At 38.1% G+C, this 22,068-nt stretch overlaps 1 protein-coding gene across 1 annotated transcript in view; it reads right to left on the bottom strand.

The window, feature by feature from the left end:
- EIF3A (eukaryotic translation initiation factor 3 subunit A) overlaps window positions 1-22,068 on the bottom strand; it is a 49,181-nt gene that overhangs the window by 12,521 nt on the left and 14,592 nt on the right. The window contains exons 5-18 of the mRNA XM_084634866.1: window positions 21,060-21,259; window positions 19,490-19,698; window positions 18,180-18,351; window positions 16,617-16,721; window positions 15,714-15,812; window positions 14,624-14,740; window positions 12,649-12,834; window positions 7,399-7,746; window positions 6,545-6,649; window positions 6,032-6,145; window positions 5,572-5,694; window positions 3,417-3,570; window positions 2,125-2,309; window positions 192-280 (exon numbers count right to left, since the gene is read on the bottom strand). Coding sequence (XP_084490992.1) covers window positions 192-280; window positions 2,125-2,309; window positions 3,417-3,570; window positions 5,572-5,694; window positions 6,032-6,145; window positions 6,545-6,649; window positions 7,399-7,746; window positions 12,649-12,834; window positions 14,624-14,740; window positions 15,714-15,812; window positions 16,617-16,721; window positions 18,180-18,351; window positions 19,490-19,698; window positions 21,060-21,259 — 2,206 coding nt within the window. The remainder of the gene's footprint in view (window positions 1-191; window positions 281-2,124; window positions 2,310-3,416; window positions 3,571-5,571; window positions 5,695-6,031; window positions 6,146-6,544; window positions 6,650-7,398; window positions 7,747-12,648; window positions 12,835-14,623; window positions 14,741-15,713; window positions 15,813-16,616; window positions 16,722-18,179; window positions 18,352-19,489; window positions 19,699-21,059; window positions 21,260-22,068) is intronic.

Raw genomic sequence — 22,068 nt, 5'->3', positions numbered from 1 at the left:
TTTAAATAGCTATACTCCTTCTGTCTTACTTTGGAATACTTACAAAGGAGTTTAAAAAAATCCTTGAGGATAACTTTCAAAGATACAAATGCTGGACATAATAGAGGCAAAGGCTACTCAGACTGACAACAGGAAGAGTGCCCACAAATTGTGGATCCAACAGCCAAGATGCTTGATTTCCCTCTACTTACCTCTCTGGTGGTGCTCGTCTCCATTCTGATTCTGGCTCAGCGGTTCGTCTCCAGGTGCTGTCAGAATCTCTATCACCCCAACGAGATTCCTATATTCACCACAGGTAAACAACAGCATCAGCTTTGGGAGCACAAAAATACAGAACTTCTAATATTTGCAATCCATTCACTTAACACCATGCTCTGGCACCAATTAATCTGATGTTCTCTACAATGTAACACTTGAATAACTGTAAATTGGCTGAGCTAAGGAACAGACCTATCAGATAATACAAGTAATATTTCTTTAAAGTTTAAATTCTATATTACTAAAACAAAAAGTTGACTAGAGTTAATTAAGTACATGAGCAATGTTGTAGTGTGACTTTAAGCAGCAGCTAGGTTTTATAGCTAAGAAATATATTAGTACTCAATCTACAAAGACATGTTAAAGGAATGTACTATCATAAACAGCAGCAGACATCCAATCACTTCAATCCAACTTCTTAAAAAGTGTTCATTTATTACATGATATGATCCACTATAACCAAGTAAAACCTTATACAATAATGACAAGTTTCAGAGTAGCAGCCGTGTTAGTCTGTATCCACAAAAAGAAAAGGAGGACTTGTGGCACCTTAGAGACTAACAAATTTGAGCAAAAGCTTTCGTGAGCTACAGCTTGAATAAAGACTGGGAGCGGATGGGTCATTACACAAAGTAAAAACTATTTCCTCATGTTTATTCCCCCCGCCCCCGTTCCTCAGACATTCTTGTCAGCTGCTGGAAATGTCCCACCTTGATTATCACTACAAAAGGTCCCCCCCCGGCCCCCACGCTGGTAATAGCTCACCTTACCTGACCACTCTTGTTACAGTGTGTATGGTAACACCCATTGTTTCATGTTCTCTGTGTATATAAATCTCGCACTGTATTTTCCACTGCATGCATCCGATGAAGTGAGCTGTAGCTCACGAAAGCTTACCCTCAAATACATTTGTTAGTCTCTAAGGTGCCACAAGTCCTCCTTTTCTTTTTGCTTATACAATAAGTGTTTTCAGGTACTCTGGATACAGAGTACCTTTACACATTTGTGTGTCTGTGAAATCTATCTAGATGTCTACATATCAAGCACAAGCTCAAGATGGATAAAACAGAGCTCCTAATCTTCCCACCTCACCTCCTTTTTCAGTCACTGTGATCACCACCACCATCCTGCCTGTCACTCAGACCTGTAACGTGTGTCATCTTTGACTTGGATCTCTCTCCAGCTTCCTACATTCAGGCTACGTCTAAATCTTGCAAAGTCTTTCTTATCCATCCACACAGCTAAAACTCTCATCCAACCTCATCTCATATCTCAAATACAACTTTCTTTTCTCTGGCCTTGACAAATGCAGTTGTGCCCCATTCATATCACAGATGCAAAGATCATTCTCCTAGCCCTAGTGCATTATTTCAGTCCTATTTTCTATTATATTTTCAAAATGATAACATCTGATTTTTTAAAGATATTTTTTAGTCTTTCACTCTTCTAATCTGATATAGCGAGTAGGTTTATTTTTATGTTTAGACTGGAGTTTCCCTTTAATGGCTATTCTGATTCACAACTTTAGCAAAAGCCATTACAATTTTGTTCCTCATTGGTCCCTCCCAATTCATCTGCGCTTACCACAATTAAATCTATTCTCTATCCTTTTAAATATATTGGTTCAATTTGATGACAACGAATTTTCTGTGGCCAATGAATAAATCATCAATAGCTGATACCCAAATATTAACTTCTGAACTAGATAAACAACTAAGCACATAGAATTTAATGAAACTTTTCCTTATGGTTTGTACACCTCTACACGGCTTTCATTAGCACACCTAAACTGCATTTTCAAACTCCTGACAAAATATAGAGAGGAAGAAAAACCAGCCCATTACAAAAACAAACAAATCAGAATACCCTTCTTGAAAGTGGGTCATCAAGACCCCTCCTCTCCTCTTCTCTGCGTCGCTCCCTCTCTTCAATTTCCAGCTCTCTTTGACGTTTTTTCCTCTCTACTTCTTCTAGTTTTCTGACACGCTCCTGATATTCCCGCTGTTCCTGCTCACGTTTTTCACGCTCAATACGTTCCTTCTCTTCAAGCTCTGCAACAAGAATTTAGTTTATTTTTTTCAAAAGAATACAAACTACCAATATAGCAAATCCTCTCTGAGAGCAGTTTATAACCGGAGGAAAAAAGAGAAAGGGTACACAGTAGTCCTCCTCACACCCACAAACATCTAAGTAACCATTGTAGTATTTGTGAACAGCGGCATTCTTCTTTTGAAAGTAATTAACGTCTAAGTGACAGAAAAAACAAAAAATAATTGATCAACTTGATATCTGGCACAACAGCTGTTGGATATTTAATAAAGCAACCATGCAGATACCTATATATCTCTGCACGGATCCAATTTATTAACACTAAAGGTGTGAAATACTAGTTAACACCGTAACAACCTGGATGTACTTCAAGTATGGGCAAGAAGCTCTTCAAGTATGCATCAAAAAAAGCAACTAATTATTTCATAAACCAGATACAAAAATCCTGAATGAAGATAAGATTTTAAGATGTTTTATAACGGATACAGACCTGACACTTCAGGGCTTCAGCCATCCACTAACAGGGGGTTGGGAAAATATTTGCCTTATGGAAAGTTATTTCATATTTGTCCAATCTAAGGATTTCCAAGTACCATCTTCTGAAGTCTCAGGTACTGGCCACCACAGACAGGACTACAGAGAAAACCGCAATGACCCGATATGGTAATTCTCGTGTTCTCAGCATGGCAACAATGTTCCCCCTCTGTTTTTAATCCTCATGTACAAAAAGAAAGACCGCGAGAACTCTAATCTGAAACCTTTGAGTAGAGACTCTCCAACTCCTATTCTTACTCTATCCTCTACCTCAATCATTATTGCCTCTTCATTTTCTCTCTTCAGCCCACACACCTCTGCCCCAAGTGTGTTGTGTGTACACAGAGAGAGACTGCCAGCAGGCTGGGTGGTTGCACAAGCATGAATCTCACAAGATGGACTGTCTGGTTGCAATGAATATAGAACTTTCCTCTGAATGGAAAGGAACAGAAAAACTTCCTACTATCTGATGGAACACAGTGACCTATACTTGCCTCAAGGATTTTGGGATGGTTCAAGAAGCAATGAAATACAATATCAATCTGTTTACTCAGTGCATGTCCCTTAATTTTTACCTTTAAGCATTTTTTCTTCTTGCAATCTCTGCTCTTCCTCCTCCTTTTCTCTGTAATAAGAAATACGCCTCTCCTCTTTGCGTTGTCTCTTGCGTTCCTCCAAACGATTATGTCTTTCTTCTGCTAACCTTTCTTCGAACTGTTTGAGTTTTTCCTGAAAAATAGCAAGAGTACAAGTAAAACCTTCAGAACTCAATCCAACAACTGGAGAGTTCTTTAGGTCACTGAACAAAGATGCGAAGAACCACAAAACAGTAATGTCAACAAATTTTCCAGTAGTCATCTTCCCATCCACTGGCCATTTTACAGGGTGATGGTTAAACTTTCCTCCTGCCAACCCCCTTCTGGGAAGTTAAGAATAAAGGGATGCAATGTCTACCTCAGAAATGGAATCAGCATGCACAATGCTAGTGCTTTGTTTCCTCAGAAACCCCAGTAAGATAAACGGATGCCCAATCTCTCAGAAATCACATGTAGTGCCACAAAAAGAGTTGGACATAGCTACCAGAAAGCTGTTAAAACGGGGATGGGCTAACTTTTTTGGGCCAAGGGCCACATCTGGGTGGGGAAATTGTATGCAGGGCCGGGGCAGGGGGTTGGAGTGCGGTAGGAAGTACAGGGTGTGGGAGGGGGTGCAGTGTGCAGAAACGGACTCGGAGCAAGGGATTGGGGAAGAGGAGAGGTGCAGAAGGGGTGCAGACTGTCGGAGGGAGCTCACGGCGGGGGTTGAGGTGCACGGGAGTGCAGCAGGGGGCTCAGGGCAGGGAGCTGGGGTGCAGGAGGGGTGCGAGGTGCAGGCAGAGAGTTGGGGGGCTGGGGTGCAGGAGGGGTTCAGGCTCCAGCCCAGCACCGCTTACCTAAAGTGGCTCCAGGGTGGCAGCAGCACGCACTAGGGCTAGGGCAGGCCAGAACCACATCCCTGCGTGGCTCCTGGGCCACTCCCAGGGCTTCATACGCTGCCCTTGCCACGCCCACAGGTACCCCTTTCCCCCCCCCCCCCCCGGCACATGGTGCTGGCCACTTCTGAGAGTGGCACGGAGCCTGCGGCACTACGGGGGACAATCCCGTGGGCCGCATCCGGCCCGCGGGCCATAGTTTGCCCACCCCTGTGCTAAAACCTCTTCCCTCTTTAATAGTTATAACAACAAGATAATTTAAATTCCTACTTTTGCGGAATATTGAGTTTAACAGTTTCTCATATCCCTAAAAATCTCAGGAAAAAACTCTGTAGTGGTAACCCCTAAAGACAATATATTTTTGACATAATTTTCCCTTCTAAATTCCATAATATTTATGGGAGGAAAACTGCTACATCTCTAATACACCACAGAGAAATTCAGTGAAGTTTTCAAAGTGCTAGAACAGGAAACTCAGTCACACAATTTCTATTGTATCTCTTCTCCCCTTTCATTTATCTAATTTAGGTATTACCTGTTCAGGTCACGAACCTAGTCTCACATCTAAAATACCAGAGATACCTCTGTAACATGAGTGATCTGCTGAATCAACTAACAAGACAGAACTGAACCACAAGAATTTTGTTAATTTAAGTCTGTTCTTTAGATTAGAAACATTTTCAAGATTACTCTAACCGGATGAGCAACCCCAAATTGTGGTCCAGAAAAGCTGACTGGTCACATGCTGCTGGCTTGCCCTCATTTCCAGTCGCTAATCTACATTAAAAGGCAGCTAAAATACATCTAATGTTTTAATAATACTTTTCCATGTAAGCAACTGTGGTAGATGCCACAGCAATTTTAAAATGACAGTGCCTGGGAAGCGACAGGCTCTGCCAGATCATCTTGTGGACATCTCCACCCCATGCACACTTCATTAATGTAACACTCAATGAAAGAACGATGGCTCTTTCAAATTACAAAATTGTTTTGTGGCTCAATGTCACATTGTGGCCATCACCATTTGTCTTTTAAAGGGTCAACTACATAAATTTGAATTCTTCTAGATTGTCAGAAAGGTTTATTCCCCTAGAGTTTCAGAAAGATAGCAGGGCAACATCTTTGTAATTTAAACAGACATTATCTTGTCTAGCTCCATTTGTTAATTCATTTGTATTTTTCAAGTGGAACACTGACCTCACAAATTAAGTCCTGTACTTTATAGAAATGCTTTTCCAACAAGAACCCATGATGTTTACCTGATAAACTGATTGTCGTGCTGCCATGAGCCTAGATACAAATAAGTCTTTATCATCCAACATCCTTGACATCCTGTTCTTATGCTCCAACGCTTTTTCGCGTTCCAGCTGCATTGTGGTGATCTACAAATATGCAAAAGTAAAAATATTAAAAATTTTAGACATTACGTATTTGTCTTTATAACGCACAACAAATCCCCTGGGGTTGTTTAACCCTCAGAACCCACAACCAGAGGCAGCTTATCAGACAGCTGCCTCTTTCTCTATCTGGACTGACAAAAGACACTGCTATCCATGAGTGTGAAGAAAATAATGAGGAACTGAAAGAATCCCCTATGAACTAAATCACATCTCCCCTTCTTGGACTGAGCTGGACAAGGGAAAGCATACATATGGCACAGACCTAGTTTCTATATCGAGCAACAAATGATGCTGCTATATGAAATTAAAATATCCTTACCCTTTCTTCTTCTTGCTGTTCCCACAGGTCCATGTCTCGGATTCTTTGTTCCTCATAAGCAGTCTTTATCAGAGGAATTTCTTCCAAGCGCTTTGCTCTTTCAAAATAGTCAATCTAAATATAGAAAACCAAACATATTATATCTATACTGTATAAAATAAAGACCAAATCTGGTACGCTAAAAAAATATTTCTATTTCACCCAATATATTTGCTACCTCAGCATTCCCAGCATATTCATCCTTGAAACATGCAAAGTTGCACCAGTTTAATCCAAGGTGTGATTTTAAACCAATTTAGTTAAATTGGTGCAGATTTGTGTGTAGAGACTCAAATGAATTAAAACCTGGCTTATATGAATTCAGCTTGCTACCATATCTCTACGGCAGCAAGGTAAACTGATATTGTTTTAGAATCAATATAAAAGTACATCCACACAGGGGTTCACAATAGTTTAACTAAACCTGTGTAAATTTCTACAGAGCCAAGCCCATACTCTTATTGCTTTATATACCTTCTTTTCCTGATTCTTCAGACGTTCTTGGAGTTCCTTCTTTTCTTTCTCCAGCTGTTCAACCTGTTTAGCCATGATGAAGTCAGGGTCCAATTCTTCAAGATCCTACAATCAGATATTAAAGTTAATAAACAGCACAGAAAGCAAATAGTTGTTTCCTGGCATGAATGCAGTTTCCTCTGTTTACTTTAACTTTTTTGCAATTTCTGATTTAACTTTCAAACTAGTTGACTTTCTGAACATTTTTAGGCTCCTGTTAATGTCTGTTGTGTAACCTGCATTCTACTCTGAAGACATCTCATGGATTTTTATCCGAATTCTAACTAAGATATAGTCCAGTTGTCACCGGTACAATTTGGATGTCTATTTCATGTTTTATTCCTAGGTAGGTATCTAGATCAGTGGTCTCCAAATTTTTGGATCGCACACCCCAGGGAAGCAAAAAAAAAAAGAGCTGCCACCAGCGTGCCCCTGAAGACAGAGTGGGGAGAGCTGAGCTGCTGCCTGCGTGCCGCCGAAGAATCAAAGGTCCAGCCGTGCTGGCAGCACTCCTCCTGCCGCGCACCCCCAGGGATGGTCTGGTGCACGCACCCCACTTTGGAGACCACTGATCGAGATGATAGAAATCTTCAGCCCCCTCTCAAACGGCTGGACTTCTTTCCTACATGTAAATAGCTCCTATCCCAATGATCGAACAAATCAAATATTTAAATTGCCCAAATTGGTAGTCTCATCGTTTTAGGAATGTCTTACTGACATAAAAACAAAACAAGTGGAGAATATGAAATTTAGGCAGCTGAGTAACAGTACAGGAATCTAGAATAAATTCAATATTCCAGTAATAAGTTGCTTACCTCAATATCAATATCTTTGAATGCCTTGGCTCCCAGTTCAGTCTTCTTAATCTGCTCCAAACGTTCACGAACAGTTTTCTTTTTGATTTGCTCATGTTCTTGCAGAATACGCTCCTTCTCTCTCTCTTTTGCCTCCTGGCGCAGTCTCTCTTCTTCAGCTTTACGAACTTTTTGAAGTTCAGCTTCACGCTGTTCCAACTCTTCTTTCTCACGCTGAATGTTTAGACTTTCAAGACGCTCCTTTCTCTCCTCTATTGTTTGACGACGAGCAAGGATACGCTGATGCTCTTTCCTTGAATTTTTTAAGTAAGCAGTGACAGCCAACTGATGTTGTTCTTCCTTCTCTTGCTGAATGCAAATAAAGAACAGGACAGCAAATTGATTAGCATCCCTTTAAAATTTCCAAGTCATGGGAAAGTGAAACATCATAAAACAGACAACTCAAAGTCATCTTATTTCCTATATTTGGGAACTGCATGAAAAACTTTACTGAAACTGAAAGCATGGTTCCCAATCGTATAAACATATACGAGTAGTAGTCTAAAAGTGATTACTCACATGCACAAAAGCTAAACATGTTAAGCATTCCATAGTATCAGATCAACACTTTACGAAGCGTGTCCTAGGTGTGAAATTTTTGAACTTCCTTAAAAATATTTTACATATGCTTGTAACAACAGTTATGATTCTACAACTGAGAGATGAAAAAAGAACACTTTTCAGTTTGTTTTTATGTACTAAATAGCACTTTATGTATAGCCAGTTTCACCTATACAATCATTTAATCGTTTTTCCATATTTCTATGGATCTTTTATACAGCAACAGGGGAGAGAAAGTTATAAGATCACAAAAATTGGCAGTTTCCACAGTATGCATCCGATGAAGTGAGCTGTAGCTCACGAAAGCTTATGCTCAAATAAACTGGTTAGTCTCTAAGATGCCACAAGTACTCCTTTTCTTTTTGTGAATACAGACTAACACGGCTGTTACTCTGAAACCTGTCAAAAATTGACAGGATGACTCAGAAGCAAGCACAGTATCTGAGACTATTTTAAATTCATTTATAAAAAATAACTAGGGTTCACATTGATTGTGTCCTTTTAAGTATCTTCTGCCACTTTTTCTTTACTCACCATCCGTTCCCCACCACCACACCTTAGCTAATCAGCCACTGCAAAGCTTTACAAAGAGATCAAAGAGAAGCAGCACATACATTTATTTGAAAACAAGGAGGAGTCCGGTAGCACCTTAAGGACTAACAGATTTCTCTGAAGGCATTTATATGTGCTGCTAAAGGGGGAGAAGGCAACAGGAGTAAGTGGAAGAAAGTGGGAAGGGAGGAAAGGCTTAAGGAGAATTTTAAAAATGTCACCCATATGCACAGCAGTGAATTTGACACAGTTACAGAGTGTGTTGATACAGTAGCGAAGTTCTGCATGTAACATTTAAAAAAAAAAAGTCTACTTGGTTTACAGCTTCCCAAGCTTGCAACTGTAACCACAAAGGGGGCTTGATTTTAAAATCAGAACTCTGCATTTCTCAATTTCTGCAGGTACAATAGCAGGCATTTACATGTCTAGTTAGCTGACTGCACCTTCAAGTCAAGCAAAAGTTTAAACTGTGGGCCAGATTAGGCCCGTTCATAATAACTGGTCCACAGCCTGTTGTCCAACATCATAACAAAACTATATTACTTGGAAAACATTATTTAAAGGATTATAAAGAAACGGTTTAAGTACAACATTTCAGGATTTGTTCAGCCAACATGAGTACTGGGTAACTTGCATTACACAATATGCACTCATAAGACTGTTGAGCATACACCCTGGAATACTGTGTTATTGCTTACATTATACTTATATAGATGGAAATTCTTGATAGATCATGGCTGAAATATTAAGATTATGCTACAAAAGGGAGTAATACTGTAACTTGTACACATTGTTAAAGGACTTCTGTCCCTATGGAGAAAACATTTATCATTTGATAAAGATTGGCAACCTTTTGAGACTGCTAAAAATAAAAGTACACATTAAACACTATTATAATTGAAAAGTTATTTTAAACTTCCACTACATAAATATGGGTCTAGCTAGTGGGTCATAATACTTGGGTCTCTTTAAAAATATTGACTGTGTAATGTGCCTATATCTGGGTCAAACACGGTGAATAATTATATATAAAAATATACATAAGCATGGCCTTGTGTACAACCATAATATCTACTAGACATCGTTATATGTTGATCAAGTTGTCTCTAACAAAGAACAGCAATTTAAAGAATAGAATGTAAAAGCCAATCTCAAATCTAGTGCGCTTTCCAAACTTATCACCTAAAAAATAATTGGCATTTTCACTAAATGCTTGTAAAGTCAAACATGTTGAATGTGAACATTTAGTAAGTCTAAACACATCAATAGAACAAACATGGAAACAGAAAATGTGTTAAATATCTTTCAGAAATTAACCCTGTAGGGTTCTGTTTCTCCCCTGCTGTACAATAAATCAGTTACCAAAGGCTACTAAGAATTTAAAGTTAGAAGGCTCAATTCAATGCCCACTGAAATCACTGGGAAGAGCCCTATTTACTTAACTAGGCTTTGGACCCAGACCTAAGAAAGCTTTGTGAACAGCCAATATGACAATCAGTAGTAGTGCTTAATCATGCAGGTAGTCACCTCTAAATAATTTATCTAGAAGTCTACTCAAGGCTGAAACACTGCATGTATAAAATGATTACTCTGAATGTAATGTAAAAATCTAAAGATGACTTAGTGCTCACTCAATACATATTGTTACTTTACATACTGAGAAACAAACTGGGGAAACAGGATCTAAATGAAATTACAATAAGGGGGTATAATACTTGATGAAAGACAGTACTCGAAGAGCAGTTATCAGTGGTTTGCTGTAAAACTGGGGGGGGGGTTGTATCTAGTGAGGTTCTGCAGGGGTCTATCCTGGGTCAGTACTATTCAATATTTTCATTAATGACTTAGATAATAGAGTGTGTGCTCATGAAATCTGCAGATAACACCAAGATGAGAAGGGTTGCAAGTACTTTGAAGAACAGGATTAGAACTCAAAACAACCTCCACAAATTAGAGAATTGGTCTGAAATCAACAAGAGGAAATTCCACAAAGACATGCGAAATACTATACTTGGGAAGGGAAAAATCAAATGGACAACTAAAAAAATGGGGAAAACTTGCTAAGCACTAGACCTATTGAAGAAGGTCATGGGTTATAGTGGATCACAAATTGAACAGGATTCAGCAATGTAATATAGTTGCAAAAAAAGCTAATATTCTGGAATGCATTAACAGGAGTGTCATATGCAAGATACAGAAGGTAACTGTCCCCACTGGTGAGGCCTCAGCTCGAGCAGTGTGTCCAGTTTTGGGCACCACACTTTAGAAAAGATGTGAACATATTAGAGAGAGTCCAGATGACAGCAATAAAAAAATTGTAAAAGGTTTAGAAAACATAACCTATAAAGAAGGATTAAAAAAATTGGGAATGTTTAGTCTTGAGAAAAGAAGATTAAAAGGATATTGATAATAGTCTTAAAATATGGTAAGGACTGTTATAGAGAGGATGGCGATCAATTATTTTCCATGCCCACCGAAGATGAAAGCTTAATCTGCAGCAAGTGAGATTTATGGTAGATATTAGGAGAAATTTTCTGATAGTTAAACACTGGAACATGGAATCCCCTTCACTGAAGGTTTTTAAGAACAGGCTGGACAAATACCTTTCGGGGCTAGTCTAGGTATACTTGCTCCTGCCTCAGTTCAGAGGGCTGGACTATATGACCTCTTGAGGTCCCTTCCATCCCTATATTTTTATGATTTTAAATATCCACTCTCAAAATGCATCTGCAAAACAAAAAAAAAGTTTGCCCTTTTTTGTTCCTTTATGATAGGTAAAGATTAACTCAAAGATCTCGCTCCACCAAAAAAAGTATTTGAGAGATCAGGCTCTGAAACACCACTTTTTCCTGGAGAACCTGAAGAGTGACATCACAGATGGAGGTTGAAATCCAACATGCAACTATTAGCCCCAACTGAAGGGGAGTTGGTTCCAAAGCAGGGAAACTCTTATGTCAGGTTTCTAGCTTCAGCTATGAGGTGACATTCCAGGTCCTTTACACTGACAAAGTCCTCCAGGAAGAGGAGATAAATCAGGATCCTATATCTTTAATTATATGCCAAAAAAAGAAGTAAAAGAATCTTAAGGTTGTAAAATTAAGCACTCAGAAGCAAGTATATGCCACAGAATAAAGGCTGCCCAGGCAATCTTAATTCTACCCTCTCATATGTATACATGGTGATACAGTCTTTAATTACATGGCCACATACTAACTGGTTGGATGCATCATGGAATTTTTGGCTTCCCTCAGAAGTGTCAATAACTTACTACTGCCAAATGAAGACATTACCAAACAGACCAATAACATAATTCAATCTGACAAACTATCTATTCCTTAAATTCTAAAATTTAAGAAATATAAAGTTGACAAAATATCACTTTATTAGCTTATATTTTTACTTAATTCAAAAGTATACAAATACAGCTCATCATTACAACTTGAGGGTATTAAAAACAACAGTAGGCACAATGCTCTAGAACAGTAATAATATCAATAAAAAAGAGAAAGACTGAGCAAAGTATTACTGTAAAAAAAAAAAATGCAACGACCAAGCTTTGGGCCACTCAAACCCTAGAGGTGCCCATTAATTTATTTAACTATCTATAGACAGTCAAATGGTTTTCCTGTGCCACAGAAAACTAAACAAACTATTAATATTTACAAAGACACCGACAGCTTCAAAACAAGTGGATCTGACCAATCCAAAAAAGCTAGTGGAATTAGAAGGGTGAGATTCATGTAACTGAGAGGACAAAAGGATGCTAAGACACATTTAGCCATCTGCCACTAATAATCATTTTACTACTACATTAAATTTGTACACACTGACCTTCCTGATCAGTTGTTTTGTCTGAAGGGGACTGGCAACAGTAACTACATATAGTCATGCTGCTAATTAACCTTCACCTGTTTGTTTAGCACATCAGAAATAACACTGCTCAGCAATGCAATGAGAGCAGGTCAATGAAATGTGCATTTGACTAGGCAAGAAAAAGTTGAACAGAAGAAATTCAAGAGACAGACACAATTCCCTTCACGGAACGTTGAGATTTTTTTTTTCCCCCAACAAAAATTTCAAAAACTTAAAAATACTTACCACTACGTTTGGTGGTTTAATCACTTCAAGAGCCTTAGCGAGAGCAGAGGACATAGCAGTCAGCTGATTTCTAATTTGCTCAGAAGGCATACTTTGCAGCTGAGGGCCAAGCGGTGCATCTTCCCGAGTTGAATAATTTAAATCTGATCCGAAGCTCAGCGTTCGAGAAGTATGATCAAGGCGAACCTTTACAAAATACATTGAAAAAAGATTCAGAATATCAGAATTAGGGCACCACTGAATATTTAAAATGAGACATCAATTTGAAATATAGTCAGTTTCAATAAGTGAGTTAAAAGTAGTGACCAGTATCTGAAGCCAGCTTCCTCATTGTGGTTTTAAAAAAATCTTTTTTTTTTCTTTTTTAATTATTACATTTAAATAATGTCTCTCTCTTCATTGTTGTGCCAGTGACCCATAGCTGGGCAAATGACAATACACAGGAAACCGTAAAATTGACTACACACAAAGTACTATAAAATATACAAAAACTGAAAAAATAATTATTTCTTTCAGCTATAGTAACTTAGGTGGTACTCGTAACAGGTAAATACAATTCTACTGCCATAAATAACCACTGCATTGCCGCAACTGTGGTTTTAAGTTGATTGTGCCTCCGAGGCCAGGTCAACACACAAAGATGCATCAATTTAACTGGTCATGTGATTTTAAACTTATTGAGTTAATGTGGCGCAAATGCATGTGATCCTTCTTAAACAGGTTTAAATTTGGCTTAAATTTACAGATGCAAGGTGAAACAATGCAATCAATTTTAAAACAGAAGTTTGTCCACAAAGGCATTTGCACAAGTTTAACTAAATTTGTTTTAAATCAAGTTAAGTTAAAAAATGGTGCAACTTCAGCATGTAGACAAGCTCTAAGCGTAAGTTACTTTTTAAAAAAACAACTGCCCTAGACATTGGAAATGATGTTTGAAGAATTAAGGAACAAAACGGTTGCTACATCTGGCCTATATTCAACAGAACAAAATGGCTTGTAAAAAAGCTCACCCCCGTAAAAAAGTGACTCTACAAAGTCTGAATAAAGATAAGTACAGAAGCATGGCTATAAGACAGAGTCATTCAATGATTCAATATAAGGAACACTGCATGAGGTGAAAACCAACTACATGAATAGTTCTTGCTACTGTCCCTTCATTACAGACAGATAACTTGCCCTACTTCATTCCACTTAAACTTGGCAGTAGACACCTAGAGTGAAAGCCTGATCCCAATGTAGCCACTAGAAGCTTTGCCAGTGACTTCAATGAGGCCTTCAATTGCAAGTGTTTTATTTTAGGTACTAACTAGACTCAATGTCTTCCCTAAATCAAATGAACAGATGTGAAGTGCTCTGAAATAAGAACAGTTTGTTTCTTCATGATCATATGCAAAAATATGGAAGTGCAGGCTACAGCTCAGGTTAATGTTTATTAGTAAGTATATACTTGACTTCCACTGGCAATACATCTGTTATCTACAGCAGAAGTTAAAATGTCTCATGCTATTTGCTGCTTTATATCATACCTACAGGTGGACAAAGTGTGTACCAAGTATAGCTTTTTGGAAGTGGTCCTAAGTGATTACTTTGGAGCGTTACCAAAGTTTCCAGTACTTTTTGTTAGACTTTTGGTGAAGGACTTTCTGTATTAGACAATCTGTTTTTGCTGATCCCTTGGACAGTCACTTAAACAAGTTTCGCTGAAATGTATTTATTGTATTTACATACTGAATTCCTCTTCACTACTGCAAGTGGGCTACACAACTTAAGAACATAAAAACAGCAACAAATTAATGTATCAAAAAGAGATCACATCCTCAATTTGCTCCTTCCCTGTTCATCAGCATCAACTCTCTATTATCTGGGTTGAGTGTCAACCTGCTACTTTTTACCTGACCCCTGAGCTTGACCAGGTATCAGGAAGCTATAAATACACACACACACACTTTTACAGTAGTCTTTTTATGGCACTTACTTGCAAGTCACAATGTCTGGCTGCATCGACAATAGCACGCTCTAATTGGAAAGCATCAACAAAAGGAACCAAGGTAGTTAAACGAGAAAAGTCGATGGTCTGATAAATCTGCGCAACCTGCATAATATATGAATATTCAGTTTTCTTCCCATTAAAAATCAGGTTAACAGAAGCTAAAACTATCGCACATGCTGTAAAGTTAGCCTGATTAATTGACAGTTGGGCAACAGGTTAACGAAGATGTGTTTAATTATTATTCATATTTTACCAACACTTCAACATTTTCTTCCAACATTTTATTTAATCTTAATCTAGGATCAAGTGACTTTCCTGACTAGAAAAGGAGTACTTGTGGCACCTTAGAGACTAACCAATTTATTTGAGCATAAGCTTTCGTGAGCTACAGCTCACTTCATCAGATGCATACAGTATGCATCCGATGAAGTGAGCTCTAGCTCACGAAAGCTTATGCTCAAATAAATTGGTTAGTCTCTAAGGTGCCACACGTACTCCTTTTCTTTTTGCGAATACAGACTAACACGGCTGTTACTCTGAAACCTTTCCTGACTAGGTTCTTTGTCTGAAGGAGACTGGCAGCAATAACTATATACAGCAACGCTGCTAATTAACCTTCAGCTGTTGTCTGGCACATCAGAAATAACACTGCTCACCACTGAAATGGGTTCAGGTCAATGAAATGTGCATTTGACAAAATAAGCTTTTTTCAAATTAACTACAAGGAAACAAAGGATTGAACAGATATAAGGCAAGACTGAAAAGCTAAATAAAGGAACAAATAAGTCTAGATAAAATCCTACACCAGCGTATACAGCTATTATTTAAAATAGTTAGCAGCTACAGTTGTGTTTAACAAAGCAGTATAAGACAGGAAGGACGGGTTATATGGATGGGGAAAAAAAGACTGTCTCAAAGTCATAGTAAGAGCATTACATTCAATGGCAAATTTTTACTTAGGCCATGAAATAAAATGTTACGTTTTGGGCTTCAGAATCTTCCAAAAGATTCTCAAACTCAGTCATCTCTGTGCACATTCAATTACTTTTATTTATTTTTATATATAAAATCATACCTGCTGCAGAAGACGAAGGATGGTGTTGTTTTGCAGATGTGGGACATACAGCTGCAATTCAGGTTCCTTTTCAACTTGATCTCTCACCCAGTTTAGAACCTGTCACAATGACCAGAAAGTTACAATATCTATTTCATCTGAGAGCCCCAAAATACTCTTCAAATTTCAAGTTAAACAAACTTTCCAAAATAACGCCACTTTAGAATTCATGAAGCAAAGCACTGCCTAATTATAAATTTATTACTGATGCAAATCTTTTGATAAACACACTACTGTTTTTTTACAAAATGGAGATCTAGATTTTGTTGGAATGTGACTGACAGCACTGGCCATATTAACCACATTGTGTATTTACCTTCACTGTTTAGATTAAATATTCCTGTTCTTACAGACACAAAGGCAATATAATGTACTTCACCAGTTGTGGAATTTAGAAAAATTCAGTGGACCAAATTTACAGTGCTTACTTTACTCTCACTCTGGCTTAAAAGTAAATGCAGATGGCTTTTGCAGTTTTTCCCTATCCCATACAACCATTTCAGTAGCTTTCCAGAAGAGGGTGAGACTAAGACTGTGTCAACCAACAAAAGCTTAGCTCAACTGCCTCCCCAATATCACCTTCACCAGCCCAGAGAACAAGAATTTCAAGGTTGCTCCAAAACTATATCTCCTTGTACGAGCACTTTAAGTGGTGCCAACGGATATGGCAGGTCAAAAATGCTTTTGAAAAGAATGTTATATGCTATTTATATAGCAACATACACAGCAGTGTATAATGTAAACACAACAATAATGAAAACGGGCCAAATGAAGTCCCTGACCCAAAAAACTGACAATCCAACCTCACTAACTGCTAATATCTGCCCAGACTCATGTGTCTCTATATACTCCTACAGGACTTACCTTGGTTACACGATCACATAGCTTTAGTGGGTGGAAATCTACTTCAAGCCAATTGTAAAGTTCCTTTACCTCCGGAACAACATGCTGCACTACATTAAACCTCACCTAGAGTCAACATAATGGAAGAAAAAAATACTTGCTTAAGATAACAATAATTACACTCTGCAACTTTGTAACTAAGAAATTAAACAAAGCCAATGAAATGCTTAATTCATTATGCTTTAATTAAAACCATTTTGATCAATCAAAAATATGATAATTTATTTAAATTAGAGCACAGAATTTATGGAATGTCGTTTTCAGTTGCAAATGTCAGAACAGAGAAAAACAAAATAATCTAGTCTATGAAAAGTATTTTGATTGGGTTAGCGTGCACGGCATGTTAGGCACTTCCTAGACACAAATGAAAACAGTCCCTGCATGAGTATATTCAGGAGTGGATCTGAACTAAAGATGCACATATTACAGCCTATTGGTAAATTCCCAAAGTTCTAAAATTAAAAGTGGCAAAAAAAATTGCTAGACACAAACAAAAATGCTTAAATTGTGAGAGGTAACAAGAAGTAACACTTTTTAATGCATGTAACTGATTTCAAGGAAAGCTATTTTTTTCATGAAGACTAGGAAGGTATCACCAGAAGACAATTTATATCTCACTAACCTTCTCTCAAATCAAACAAGGGCAAGTTTTCCTAACTGCCTAGGTCAGGGATGGGCAAACTTTTTGGCCTGAGGACCACATCTGGGTATGGAAATTGTATGGCGGGCCATGAATGCTCACAAAATTGGGGGTTGGGGAGAGGGTGCGGGCTCTGGGGTGATGCTGCAAGCTGCGGGGGAGGCACCTGGGGTGGGAGCAGCATGTGGAGCCCCCTGGATGCCCCTACACGTAGGAGCTGGAGGCAGGCATGCTGCTGCTCCCTGGCGGGAGCGCTCGAAAACTGGATTAAAACGTCAGGAGGGCCGGATGCGGCCCCCGAGCCGTAGTTTGCCCCCCCCGGCCTAGGTCCTTGTAAACCTTCATTCAGCTTAATGTACTAATCTTACCTTGATACACATTGAAAATATAATATTAAAACATCTAATCTAATTAATTATCCGCCAATTTCAATATGGTAAATCAAAAGGAAAAAAAAAATGAAAGTTCCTGGTCTCCACCCCCTCCAAAGCCATTGCAGGATCATTCACAGCAGGTTTCTGGTTTGCTTTTGTCTCAAAATGGACAATATTTATCACTATATTGGAACATTAATTTTCACTGGATACAAAGACACAGAGTTAGGATTTTAGTCTATCCATGTTGTTTTTCAAATGGAGACAGAAATACAGACAAAGGAGAGGGACTACTTTAGCCTGACTTTCTAGCACATCAGAAGAAAGTGTATTACTGCACAGTTAAATTATAAACATCTTCACAGTTGATCATGTTGAATTCTTTTACTTTAATGGACTTTTTAAATTTACTGGAATATTTTGAATTGCAGCACCATATCTAACTATAACAGCTTTTGAGGGAAACTACAGATTAAATATAAAATCTTTCACTCAAACACAATTATTTACCATGTCATTAATAAGACTGATACGTGTAGGTGGGGCCTGGAGGCCCAGCAGCGTGGCCAGACGTCGCTGCTTTTCAACGATGATACCATCCATATCCAGAAGACGAGCAATATCAGTTCGCTCAGGAGTTATAGGAATTGACAGAGTAGCCAAAAGGACTCGGGTTGACATCCTGTTGTTAAAGTACAATCACAAAAGATGAATTATAAAATAGAAATCTTTGTGTGTGTGTTTTGTTGGGTTTTTTTGCACACACTTCAGTTGTAAAACAGAAGCATCCAATCAGTGTAAAAGCTCAGGGGTGAATGATTTATTCTTTCAATAACTACGCCATATCAAAATGCAAGCAACACCAGAAAACAAGATATCTTAGTATTTCAGTGTTCAGACTAATTCTGAGTGCTTCTTAATTTCTAGAGGGGATAACTTAGTTGATATCAGCCCTTTATTACGCAGCTTCCTTTAAAAAAAAATCCTCCTCTCCAAATAAAATAAAATAGAATAAAAAAAATTAAAGAATATCCAGTAAAGGGCTGGTAGCCAGAGCCATCTTAGTCCTGCTTCCAGTACAATCACAAAGCCCCCAAGCTATGGAATAGCTACTGACAGCTCCATAAGATTAATTTGATGCGATAATTTAAAAAAAATTCAAAATAAGTCTAACTTGAATATATTACTGTAGACAGTGATATTAAAAATTTGAAATATGTGCTGAATTCCCAGATAAGTACATTTAAGTGGAACGTAAACATCTTCCTTAAATTGTACCTTCCCACCATTTTTGAATTGACAAGGGTTTGTAGGTGAATGTTGCAGCTTTACAAACTCCAGAGATCAGCCATGGATAGTTAACTGCTGCTCACTGAATGCACCAGCATGCCTCAAAAGCCTTTTCAAGGTCACACTCAGCACCAATTCTATTGTATGCCTTAATAATGTACATTTACATAGTATCTTTCATTCAAAACTTTACTAACAATAATTAAGTCATGTGAAGTAAGTATTTCACCATTTCACAAATGGAGGCAAGACAGAGGTTTGGTGACTTGCTCAGGGTCTCAGTCTGTGGCCAATATGGTAATAACACACAGGAGGTCCCAATGCTCACCTTCATTACAAGATTTGTTGAATGTCCTTCTTGCCCTTATTATTGGGACATTCTTTACTTATCCCTTTAAGCAAAGCTGTCCAGTATCTGATGCCACCCTCTCAAATACACATTCCATCTGCTTCTTATGACAGGCTAAATTGAATTAATTTGTACATAAGTGATTAAAACCAGAAGCTAAGTGAAAAGCATGTCTCCCCACCTCTGCATCTCCTCTTGTGTGAGATTCTTTCGCATTTCTCTTGACAGGTGGTACAGTCGGTGAAGTGTGGATGCATGGAAAAGAGCATTTCCTGATTTCCAGAAGACAGTGGAAACTTTGTGATAGTAATTTGCCATCAGCTGGGGTTTGGGTGGTTTCTTAGACAAGGAGAATAGCCCATGAATATCCTCCACTGCTTTGAAAGCTTCCTAAAATAATGAACAAAAGAATTACTTTCAGTATATTACTTGCAAGAAAATTAGAAAACTAAAAGCTAAAGCTTTTAGAAGCATGTTTAATATACAAAGCTTTATCATTTGAATATATATCTTTAGCTGTAATTTTCAACTTGATCAGTTACCCAGAAATAAATACATTCCTTTCTAACAAAGAAATGATTTACATATATTCCAAATAATTTAAAGCCATTTGCTAGAGCTGGGCAGCAAAGGGAATTCTGTTTCATGGAAAATTTTGGTTTCATTCCGATTTGGCACAAAGCGAGAAGATTTCCAAATTCTCTATAAAAGGGAATAAACACCAGATCTGCAGCAGTCTGCCTGGTGGGCTGCTTTGGAGCCACAGACTCTGGAAGCCCAAGGCTACAAAAGATCAGCGAGCCTGGACTCCCAGCGAGGCTCTCAGCTCTCTCTGTCAGCCCACCAGGTAGGATACAAAGGAGCCAGGTGGATGAGCTGACAAGAAATCAAGCACACAAAGTTGTCAGAAGTCTGCCTGGTTTCCATCAGAACTTCATCAAAATTGAAAGATCTTGGCAAAACATTTTGATTTTGACAAATTGGCAAATTCCAATGATAAAATGTCTCAGAATTTTTTTAACGAGCTCTATTTGCCTTCTCTCCATCTCATCAATAGTGACCAGAACAGCCTTAGATTTATTATATTAGAAGCATGACAAATCTACACCTGATAAAGGAACATAATGGAAATAATATTTTTCAGATTAATGTAAAACAAATTAACAGAACTTTGCATTAATAACTGTAATTTTGACTTTGGTATTTCTCTAAAGGAAAAAGACCGAGTAGAAACAACAAAATAAATTAGTATCTAAATCATGGATGGTCGCATTCCACAATTTTGCAACCTTGAAAATAGTTAGAGAATGGGGACCCCCCATCACAGATTTAGGTCCCTGCTGACTGCCTCCAGAAAACCTGATCTCCCTCTTGAGAAAGCAAATTTTCAGAGATGAGGAGGGTCAACTAACTGATTTCCTCACCCATTCACCTATACTCCAAGCAGTCTCTGGCAACTACATCAACGCCCATAAAAATTCATTTTCCATTGCAAGTAGTGGCTTATCTTGAAGTCCTGCTTCTAGACAGCACCAGGATCATCAGATGTTTGATATTTGATACACATATAACTATAAATTCAACACATTAAAATTTCACTCTATGTCTTTGCATCCCTGTATGTATTTTAGATCTTTGAGTACACACCATGAAATTCAAAATTTGATGCCGGTTTGGGACAGAGGGTCTATGGATCTTGGTGCAGTAAAGTATTGTGGGTCCTGTTAATAAGTATAAAGTTTAACACATACCTGCCACAATTCCATGCTAATAGCACTGTCCAGCTGTACAAGCCTTGTCTCCAAGTGCATAGACTGGCTCTCAGGATTACTGAGGTTAATTGCTGTACTTTGGTTATGGTGGCGTTGGATCTGCCCTAAATGCATCCTCAGGTTATCGCAGAGTTTACGGAACTCAGCCTTACGAGTGTACTGCAAGCAGAACTTAAAAGCTGTGAAATTGAATGATGTTCATGTTAGAAATATTAACTATTAAATGTTAACTATTAAATAACTACAAAATTAGCTATAGCTTCAAAACTGCATGATATGAAAATCAAGTTGCCTAAAGATTCTTGATTTGGAAAAGTCCACTGAAAGCCTCTCAAGAGACAAACCAGAGACTATGCTGGACAATACTATCTTGAGTGGTTTTGCAGAATTACTCAATTACAAACCTCACAAGATCACTTTATTAGACTGTTTTTAAAATGTTTAACAGGAAACACGGTTTCTTGCTTTTATGTTGTACCAGCCTTTCACAAAGTGTCCAAATTAATTCTGAATAAAACTGTCTGGGTGGTAGACTCTAAAAGTTTTTGGTTCTGTGAAAAGCAGGAAGAGATTCTCATCAAGCCCTTACTGCTGAAATTCAGATTATTCCACTGTGGCAAGTTATTTCAACATTCACAAAAAGGAGGTAAATTCTAGATTTTACTTCACCCTCTTTTTAATTCTCTTTTTAAAATAAGAGTGCCTGCGGTGGGACACTTCTACTCTAACTTACTACAGATGAAATATCCCTTTCTCCCCCAGTGATAGACAGGAAAGCAATTCTGGATGAGAAAAATCACCATGGCAGGGAACACTGGATTCATGACAGGAAGACCCCTCCAAGAAACCCATCCACAATATGCACAACTTTGGGACACAGAAAAAAAAAAATCTAGTAACTTTCAACAAAGATACAAATATCCATGTTATGAAAATGGAGGAAGATAAATCTAGATTATTTCTTCCACAATCCCACTCAAAAAAACCC

The sequence above is a fragment of the Lepidochelys olivacea genome, assembly GCF_965140295.1.
Source record: "Lepidochelys olivacea isolate rLepOli2 genome assembly, chromosome: 7".
NCBI lineage: Eukaryota > Metazoa > Chordata > Testudines > Cheloniidae > Lepidochelys > Lepidochelys olivacea.
This window is presented reverse-complemented; position numbering and strand designations above follow the sequence as displayed.